Source organism: Mobula birostris, chromosome 13, assembly GCF_030028105.1.
Source record: "Mobula birostris isolate sMobBir1 chromosome 13, sMobBir1.hap1, whole genome shotgun sequence".
In the NCBI taxonomy this organism is placed as follows: domain Eukaryota; kingdom Metazoa; phylum Chordata; class Chondrichthyes; order Myliobatiformes; family Myliobatidae; genus Mobula; species Mobula birostris.
In genome coordinates this window covers 73,836,405-73,846,921 of record NC_092382.1, presented here as the reverse complement: position 1 = coordinate 73,846,921, position 10,517 = coordinate 73,836,405, and the positions used below count along the sequence as shown (strand labels likewise).

At 45.6% G+C, this 10,517-nt stretch overlaps 1 protein-coding gene across 1 annotated transcript; it reads right to left on the bottom strand.

Moving 5' to 3' along the window:
• Nucleotides 1-246: 246 nt before the first annotated feature.
• On the bottom strand, nt 247-9,870 carry LOC140206992 (uncharacterized). The gene is made up of 2 exons (XM_072275311.1): nt 9,816-9,870; nt 247-2,411 (listed from the first exon to the last, which is right to left on the bottom strand). Exon 2 carries the CDS (start codon nt 2,001-2,003, stop codon nt 897-899), a length of 1,107 nt encoding a protein of 368 aa, XP_072131412.1. The 5' UTR covers nt 2,004-2,411; nt 9,816-9,870; the 3' UTR covers nt 247-896.
• Between the last annotated feature and the right edge of the window lie 647 nt (nt 9,871-10,517).

Genomic DNA, 10,517 nt, shown 5'->3' with positions numbered 1-10,517 from the left:
CTTCAGTCTGCAGAAAATTCAAGAGGAACCTCTTCACCCACAGAGTGGAGACTTTTGGAACCCATCACCACAGGGAGAGCGAGAGGGGAACAACAGGGGAGGATTGAAAAGGACTGTCATGGAACAGAATCACTGGCAGGGTCCAGCCGGCCTGAGTTGACTCTTTACTGTACACAGGGTGTGTTATAAATTCACTAAGTACCAGAGACAGAGTTTACAATAGAACTGATTTATTTGTTTCAGATCCAGAATATTAAACTCCAGTCCCATTAAAGGTGAATGTGTAGCAGAAGAAACTCCTCCCATGCCCAGTGACCAGGGTTTCAGGTTTCAGGTTTCAGGTTTATTATCACCGGCATTTTAAGTGAAATTTGTTGATTTAGCAGCGGCAGTTCAATGCAATACATATTTTGGCATAGATAATAATATAATACATAAATTAAAACATAGTAAATAAACAAGTAAATCAATTATGCATAATGAATACATTATTAAAATGTATAAAAACACAAATGCTGCATATTAAAAAAGTGTCCAAAGCTTTCAAAGTCCATTCAGGAATCGGATGGCAGAGGGGAAGAAGCTGTTCCTGAATCGCTGAGTGTGTGCCTTCAGGCTTCTGTATCTCCCACCTGATGGCAACAGTGAGAAAAGGGCATGTCCTGGTTGCTGATGGTGCAGAACTGGGTGTGGTGACCAGCAGCAATAATTGCAGAGTTCAGCACCAACAGTCACTCTCGAAATTGCATTCAGCAACGGTGATGGACAAATATCCGGTATGCAGCTTATTGAAACTTCCTCCCCAGTGTGAACCCTGTAGTGTGTCACAAGTTTAGTTTACTGAGCAAATCCCTTCCAACATTCACAGCAGTGTATGGCCTTTCCCCAGTGAGAACTCAATGATGCACATTTGGTGGAGATGGCTGAGAGAATCTCTTCCCAATATCTGAGCAGGTGAACGTCCTCGACCCGGTGTGAACTCGCTGGTGTCTCTGTAGGCTGGATGACCGAGAGAATCTCTTCCCACAGACTGAGCAGGTGAACGGCTTCTCCCCAGTGTGAACTGACTGGTGTCTCTGTAGGTGGGATGACCGAGAGAATCTCTTCCCACAGACTGAGCAGGTGAATGGCCTCTCTCCAGTGTGAATTCGCTGGTGTCTCAGTAGCTGAGATGACAAAGTGAATCCCTTCCCACAGTCTGAGCAAGTGAATGGCCTCTCCTCAGTGTGAACTGACTGGTGTCTCTGTAGGCTGGTTGACTCAGTGAATCCCTTCCCACAGTCTGAGCAGGTGAACGGCCTCTCCCAAGTGTGAACTCGCTGATGACTCTGTACGTGGGATGACCGAGTAAATCCCTTCCCACAGTCTGAGCAGGTGAATGGCCTCTCTCCAGTGTGAACTCTCTGATGTACCTTCAGTTCATATGACCGAGTGAATCCCTTCCCACAGTCCGAGCAGGTGAACGGCCTCTCTCCAGTGTGAACTGACTGGTGTCTCTGTAGGCTGGATGACTCAGTGAATCCCTTCCCACATTCTGAGCAAGTGAACGGCTTCTCCCCAGTGTGAACTCGCTGGTGTCTCTGTAGGTGGGATGACTGAGTGAATCCCTCCCCACAGTCTGAGCATGTGAACGGCCTCTCCCCAGTGTGAACTCGCTGATGTACCTTCAGTTGAGATGACTGAGTGAATCCCTTCCCACAGTGTGAGCAGGTGAACAGCCTCTCTCCGGTGTGAACTCTCTGATGTACCTTCAGTTCATATGAGCAAGTGAATCCCTTCCCACAGTCTGAGCAGGTGAACGGCTTCTCCCCAGTGTGAACTCGCTGATGACTCTGTAGGTGTGATGACCGAGTGAATCTCTTCCCACAGTCTGAGCAGGTGAACGGCCTCTCTCCGGTGTGAACTCTCTGATGTCCCTTCAGTTTAGATGAGTACCTGAATCCCTTCCCGCAGTCTGGGCAGGTGAACGGCCGCTCCTCGGTGTGAACTGACTGGCGAGCCATCAGGTCAGATGACCGAGTGAATCCTTCCCCACAAATTCAGCAGATGACCAGCCTCTGCCCAGTGTGAACTGACCGGTGTGTCCACAGGTGGGAAGACCGACTGAATCCCTTCTCACCCACAGAACAGGTGAATGGCCTTGTCCCAGTGTGAACTTGCTGATATTCTGTCAGTTGAGATGAGGGACTGAATCCATTCCCAGTGTCTGAGCAGATGAATGGGATCTCTCCTGTGTGAGGTGACAGGCGTGCCAGTCGGTCAGATGAGCGAGTGAATCCCTCCCCACAGTCTGAGTAGGAAGGATGATCGAGTGAATCTCTTACTCCAGTTCTTAAATATCTGGACAGAGACAGAAAAACTGGCGTGTTGTGTTCGAGATTCCTGTAGATAGATTCCTTGTCGTTTTTAACCTGTAAAAACATTTACAAAATCCATCAGTGGGTGAAGGACAACATTTCACACCAGATCACTTTAGTCACCAAGGTGTGATCTGACATCACACTGTCACAGTGAGGGTCAACGCAAGTTGGAGAAATCATCTTCTAACTTCTGTCCCTATCTAACTGTGATACTACGTTCAGTGAAATATAGACCTGTATTCCCAGATCCCCTTTCTTCTGCAACACTCCTCAGTGCCCTACCAGTCACTGAGTACAGCCTATGTCCTATCAAAAAGCAACACCCCTCACTTGCCTGCATTAAATTCCATTTTTTGGTTTCACAACCCATTTTTGCAGCAGGTCTAGATTGCACTACAAGCCATGATAGTCTTCCTCGCTGTCCACTACACCACCAATCTTGGTGCCATCCACAAATTTGCTGATCCAGTGAACCACACTGTCATCCAGATTACTGATATAGATGACAAACAACAACAGACCCAACACTGATCCCTGTGGCACACCACTAGTCTCAGGCTTCCAGTCAGAGAGGCAACCATCTGCTACCACAGTCTGGCTTCTCCCAAAGACAGTGTCTCATCCAATTTACTATCTCATCTTGAATGCTGAGTGACTGAACCTTCTTGACCAACCTTCCATATGAGACTCTGTCAAGTGCCTTGCTAAAGTCCATGTAGACAACATCCACTGCCTTGCCTTCATCCACTTTCCTGATAACTTCCTTGAGAGACTCTATAAGATTGGTTAGCCATGACTTACCATGCACAAAGCCATGCTGTCTATCCTTAATCAGTCCACATCTATCCAAATACTTATATATCTGGTTCCTGCACATACATTCCAATAACTTTCCCAGTACTGATGTCAAGCTCACCAACATACAATTTCTTAGTTTACTTTCAGAGCCTGCCTTGAACAGCGGAACAAAATTGGCTGTCCTCCAATCCTCCAGTCCCTCACCTGTCACTAAGGATGATTTATATATCTGTGCTTGGGCCCCGACAATTTCTTCACTTGTCTTCCACAGGGTCCCAGGGAACAACTTGTCAGGCCCTGGGGATTTATCCATGGTAATTTGCCTTCAGACAGGAAACACCTCCACCTCTGCAATCTGTACAGGGTCCATGAAGTTGATGCTGCTTTGCCTCACTTCTATAGACTGTGTCCATCTCCGGTGTAAATACGGATGCAAAAAAAATCTCCCCCATCTATGTTGTCTCCTCATATGGATTACCATTCTGATCTTCCAGAGGATTATTTTTTTCCCTTGCAACGTTTTTGCTCTTAACATGTCTGCAGAATCCCTGAGGAGTCTCCTTCACCTTGTCTGCTGGGGCAACCTCATGCCATCTTTTATTTCTTTCATAAGGGTTCACTTGAATTTCCTGTACTTCATAGGAAGGAAGGAAGGAACGTCGACTCAGACCATGAGAGGCTTGCATCAGGCATTTTCATGCCTTACAAGGTGCAGGTTGGAAGTCTGTGTGGGGCGCCACTCCTCGCACAGACACTGGAGCAATGTGTGGTTAAGTGCCTTGCTCAAGGACACAAACACGCTGCCACAGCTGAGGCTCAAACTTCATAAGTATCTCATTTGTTCCTATCTTCCTGTACCTGGTATGCACCTCCTTTTTATTGATCGGGGAGATGAAAGCCAAAGGGGTGATAGAGCTGCATGGTGGGAGGTGGGGGAAGGGGGTTAAACTAAAGTTGCAGGGGGAATGGGAGCCTGAATAACAGAACAGATAGTGGAGGGGTTGTGGAGACAGCTGTTGTTCTGTCCTCAGACAAAGTCAGGATGAAAACGTTGAGCATGGTGCAGTGAATATGCTCAATCCTGTATATTTCAATACAAGGAGCAGTGTCGGAAAGGCGGATGTGTTCAGGGCATGGATCAACACCTGGAGTTATGACACTAGGATCTGGCAACTGTGGTCTGGGACAGGCTGCTTTGTGGCAAAGGTGTGCTTGGTAAGTGAGAAGCCTTCAAAGTGAAATTTTGAAAGTACAAAGCGGGTATGTGCTTGTCAGAATAAAAGGTAAAGATAGAATCTGTAGGGAATCTTGGTTTTCAAGAGATATTAAGACCCTGGTGAAGCACAAAACAGAGTTGCATAACAGGGATAGGCAGGTAGGTTCTTATGGAGTATAAGAAAAGCAAGAGAACACATAAGAAATAAATCAAAATGTCTAAAAGAAGGCATGAGTTTGCCCTCACAAAAAAGATGTAGGATAATCCTAAGGGGTTCTAGAGATACATTAAGATCAAAAGTATTGCAAGGGACAAAGTTGGTCCTCTGGAAGACCAGAATGGCAATCCGTGTTTGGAACCAAAGTAGATGCGGAAGATCGTCTCTATTTACTCAGGAGATGGGCACAGCATGTATCGAAGTGTGGGAAAGCGGCATTAACATCGTGGACCCTGTACAGATTAAAGAAGAGGGGATGTTCGCTATCCTGAGGCAGATTAGGGTGGATAAATCTCCAGGGCATGACAAGGCGCTCCCTTGGACCCTACGGGAGGTAAGTACAGAAATTGTCGGGGCCCCTAGCAGAGATAATTAAATCATCCTTGGTGACAGGGGGAGGAACCAGAGGATTGGAGGACAGCCAATGTTGTTTCGCTGTTTAACGTAGAACATAGAAATCTACAACATATTAGAGTCTTCAGGCCACAAAGTTGTGCCGACCATGTAACCTACTCTAGAAACTGCCTAGAATTTCCCTAACGCAAAGCCCTCTGTTTTCCTAAGCTCCATGTACCTATCGAAGAGTCTCTTAAAAGACCCTATTGTATCCGTCTCTACCACCATTGCTGGCAATGCATTCCACTTACCCACTACTCTCTGTGTGAAAAACTTATCTCTGACATCCCCTTGGTACACATTTTCAAGCACCTTAAAACTGTGCCCCCTCGTGTTAGCCATTTCAGCCCTGGGAAAAAACCTCTGACTATCCACACGATCAATGCCCCTCATCATCTTATACACCTAAAAAAGGCTCTGAACATAAACAAGGAAATTATACATTGCTTTGAGTGTTTGTTCAAAGTATACAGAATTACGAGGGTAAATGCAAGCAGGCTTTTTCCACTGAGGTTGGGTGGGACTATAACCAGTGGTCATGGGTAAGTGGTGAAGGTGAAAATTTAAGGGGAATATGTGGGAAAACTCTTCACTGAAATGGTTGTGACAGTGTGGAATGAGATGCCAGCACAAGTGGTTCATGCCAGATCAATTTCATCATTTAAGAAAAGCTGGGATAAGTACCTTGATGGTAGGGGTATGGAGGGTGATGGTTCCGGTGCAGGTGGTTGCATTAGACAGCTTAAATGTTTTCATCATTGTCCAGAGGGGACAAATGGCCTGTTTCTGCACAGAATTTCTCCATGTTTCTATGACAGAGAAGCTGGCCAAACTTGATTGGAAGGGGAAACTGGTAGGAATAACGATGGAGCAGCAATGGCTGGAGTTTCTGGGAGCAACTCGGGAGGCGCATGGTAGATACATCCCAAAGAAGTGGAAGCATTGGAAAGGCAGGAGGACACAACCGTGGCTGAAAGAAGAAGCCAAAGCCAACGCCAATATAAAAGCCAAAGAGAGGGCAAATAATACAACAAAAACTACTGGAAAGTTTTTAAAACCAACAGAAGACAACTAAAAAAGAAAATCAGATATGCTCAGGGCATTGATTTATGATTTGCCGTCATTAATGAGTCTTGGTAGCACCCAACAGTCCGAGGCATTTAGAGGAACAAGATCTCTGGGGCCTCAATATCTCTTGAAAACCAAGGATCCTTGCACCAGTTACCTTTCAACTTTTAATTTGGCATGCTCATATAAACTCTACACATTCAATATTCGACTTCTGAAGGCCTCCCACTTACCAAGTACACCTTTGACAGAAAACAGCCTGTCCCAAACCACGCTTGTCAGATCCTTTCTGATACCATCAAAATTGACCTTTGTGCAATTTAGACCATAAGACAAAGGAGCAGAAGTCGGCCATTCGGCCCATCGAGTCTGCTCCGCCATTTTATCATGAGTTGATCCATTCTCCTATTTAGTCCCACTCCCCTGCCTTCTCACCATAACCTTTGATGCCCTGGCTACTCAGATACCTATCAATCTCTGCCTTAAATACACCCAATGACTTGGCCTCCACTGCTGCCCGTGGCAACAAATTCCATAGATTCACCACCCTCTGACTAAAAAAATTTCTTCGCATTTCTGTTCTGAAAGGGCACCCTTCAATCCTTAAGTCATGCCCTCTCGTACTAGACTCCCCCATCATGGGAAACAACTTTGCCACGTCCACTCTGTCCATGCCTTTTAACATTTGAAATATTTCTATGAGGCCTCCCCTCATTCTTCTAAACTCCAAGGAATACAGTCCAAGAGCGGACAAACGTTCCTCATATGTTAACCCTCTCATTCCCGGAATCATTCTAGTGAATCTTCTCTGTACTCTCTCCAATGTCAGCACATCCTTTCTTAAATAAGGAGACCCAAACTGCCCACAATACTCCAAGTGAGGTCTCACCAGCGCCTTATAGAGCCTCAACATCACATCCCTGCTCCTATACTCTATTCCTCTAGAAATGAATGCAAACATTGCATTCGCCTTCTTCACTACTGACTCAACCTGCAGGTTAACTTTAAGGGAATCCTGTACGAGGACTCCCAAGAATCTCAGCCTGTGGTCCAGACCTCTCTTTTTCCATATTGACTTGGAATCTCATGGCATTACGAGCACCAGATACAAAGTGTTCCCATACACTAATTTTTGTCACCAGCCCTGGATCATTCCCGAATAGCTTTTTGCACACTTCTACATTGGGAATTCTACATGTTGATTAAGGACACATTTGACAAACTCTACCCTAGATAGTCCTTTTCCAGTATGGTCGACCCAGTCAATATTTGGAAAGTTAAAATCACTTACTATATCAACATATGTTTCTTGGCATAGTCTGCAATCTCTCTACAAATTTGTTCCTCTAAATCCCTCAGACTGTTGGATGCAACCAAGTCCCAGTAAGGGCTACAATATCATGATTCCATGTCCTGAGCTCATCTGCCTTTCCTACGATGCTTCTTGCATTCTGAAAAACACAGCTCTGCACAGTCATCACACCATGCTCAACCTTTTGATTGCTGACTTTGTCTGAACAACATCTGTCTGGGTGTCAAGAAAGCAACCTCTCCCTCAATGTCACTAAAAAATAAGGAACTGGTTGTGGACTACAGAAGGAATGGAGACATCAATGGATCTGGAGTTGAGAGAGGAAACAGCTTTAAGTTCCTCGGCATGAACATCACCTAGGATCTCATCTGGTCTGTGCACACCGGCTGTGTGGTATGTGGCTGTGTACCTCTTCCACCTCAGAAGCTTGAAGAAGTTTGGGATGGGGTCCCAAATCCTAAGAATTTTCCACAGGGACACAATTGAGAGCATCCTGACTGGCTGCATCACTGCCTGGTATGGGATCTGTACTTCCCTCAATCGCAGGACTCTGAAGAGAGTGGTGCAGGCAGCCCAGCGCATCTGTAGATGCGAACTTTCCACTCTTTAGGACATTTACAAAGACAGGTGCATATAAAGGCCCGAAGGATCATTGGGGATCCAAGTCACCCCAACCACAAACTGTTCCAGCTGCTACCCTCAGGAAATGGTACCGCAGCATAAAAGCCAGGCCCAACAGGCTCCTGGACAGCTACTTCCACCAGGCCATCAGACTGATTAATTCCTACTGATGCAATTGTATTTCTATGTTATAATGACTGTACTATTTATAATAGATTACTAGAAATTACACATTGCACATTTAGATGGAGAATTAATGTAAAGATTTTTACTCCTCGTGTATATTAAGGATATAAGTCATTTCAATTCACCCTCTCCACCCATCTGTTCTGCCATTCTGGCTCCAATCCCGCCTGCAACTTTAATTTAACCACCACCCCCTGCCACACACTAGCACTAGCTAACAAGCCTCACCACTAGTATATTAGATCTCTGCTAGTTTTAATTCCCTAACTAACAAATCCTCTATCAGCCCTTTGAAATTCCTCTGCTAGGTAATCCCCTCTAACGGTTTCTAAAGTGGTCCACCTGCTGTTGTGTGGGATAGCAACAAGAGTACTCAGTGATGGCTATTTAACCTCATTCCCCTTCCTGACTCTCACCCAGTTTCCTGTGTCCTGCACCTTTGGTGTAACTCAGTTCTCTTCATGTCATATCCATCACCCCCTCCAACTCCCAAATGATCTGGAATTCATCCATTTCCAGCTCAAACTCCCTAACGTGCAGGGTTACAAGCTGCAGCTGGATGCACACCTAGCAGGTGAGATTGTCAAGGACACTTGAAGTCTCCCCACCTTCCCACCAATGTCCCATCTAATTTGTAATGAGCCGTGTGCCAAAATATCTTGTGCTGTGCAATTTTTACCCAGTGACAACAATATGTGCACAGTGAACTTTAAATAGAGGTACTCATTTTAACAGCTAGTAAATCACTGTCAATAAGAACTTTGATATCCTCTGGGTTTGATCACGTTCATCTGCACTCTCACACAACCTACGTAGCAGGCCTGTAGAGGGTTAGGAAGAATTTTCTCACTCCAGCTTTTGCACACCATCCATATCTGATTTGCTTGCTAAATGACACTTTTAAAAGTCAGATTTCCAAATATCACTCCACTTCCTCCCACTTGCAAATTCTCCAGCAACTTTTGCATCACCACAATACACACAGTTTCTGTATCGTACATAAATATTTCCCCTGAACCCTCCCCCAAGGTGACTGTCGGTGCTGAGCTTATTGATGGCAATGCCAATGAATATAAAGGGAAAGGCAGTAGTCTGTCCGGCACATTTGTGATGTGAAAGCTACTTGTTGCCCAGGACAAAAGTGTTTGTTATAATTATGTACCCAGAGAGAGTGGGTCAAAACGTGCTCTCACGAGTAGAAAAGTCCAGAACAAGAGCAGGTAGAAGAAGCAACGCACACAAAATGCTGGAGGAACTCAGCAGGCCAGGCAGCATCTAAGGAAGAGTACTAATGCTGAATTCCTCCAGCAATTCGTGTGTGTTGCTTGGATTTTCAACATCTGCAGATTTTCTCTCGTTTGTGATAGGAGGTAGAACAAAGGTGATTTAAAATATTTGTTCCCTTTCTCCGAGTTCCCAATCCTTGCATTTAGACAGCTGGAGCTCAGCTCTGTCTGAGAGATCCATCGGTTCCCATTCCCTCACCAGCGGGAAGCTCCCCGGGGCCCGTGTACGGGTCGTGGGGCTGAGAGAGAGGGAAGAGATCAGGACTGTCCCGGGATTCCGGGTCACGGTGTCCGGAGCTCACAATAATTATCCCGAATTCGGTGTTGAAAACCCCACCAGCAAACTGTCTCTTACCTGGAGCCGATTTTCCGAGGCCTTTACTGTACTGCGCGCATGCGCGATATTCGGGAACAAACATCAACCCTGACGCCTGCGCATTTGATCGGTGCTTCAGCGAAGGCGATAATTGTTATGCCGAGCTTTCTGGATAATCACGGTGCCATTAAAAGTTCCGGCAAGCTTCGGTTCCATGTCCAGACCTCCGTTTTTTTTTTGTGTAGAGTACTCAGTAGCTGTTTTAACACAGAAAGCGGATCCCATAAACGATTTGCTCAATATCAACAGGTATTCCGTGTATCTAAAGCCAAAGTACAATCCTCTTACAAATGTAAGAGATTCTGCAGTTGCTGGAAATACTGAGACCCACACACACACAATGCTGGAGGAACTCTGCAGTTCAGGCAGCAAATAAGCAGCGGAGTTCACAGGCTAAGCATACTGAAGGAGCTCGGCCTAAACGTTGTGTATTTATTCCTCTCCACATTTGCTGCCTGATCTGTTGATTACCACCAGTAATTTGCAGAAATTAACCACTTTTTTTTTCATTCAACCAGTTTCCAAATGTTTCTGATCTTTCATTTGTAGCCATATCCTGCTGGTCTGATTTCTCCTCCTCCTCGTAAACTCTAGACCCCATCATTCTCTGGAGCCCTAAAGCCCTGAATCATACTGCCAACTCTATCTGACTCCGCTCTGTCGAAAATTCATTCGCTAGTC

Excerpts from the sequence above, each read along its gene's own strand:
- LOC140206992 (XM_072275311.1), bottom strand. The coding sequence starts at position 2,003 with ATGGCTCGCCAGTCAGTTCACACCGAGGAGCGGCCGTTCACCTGCCCA.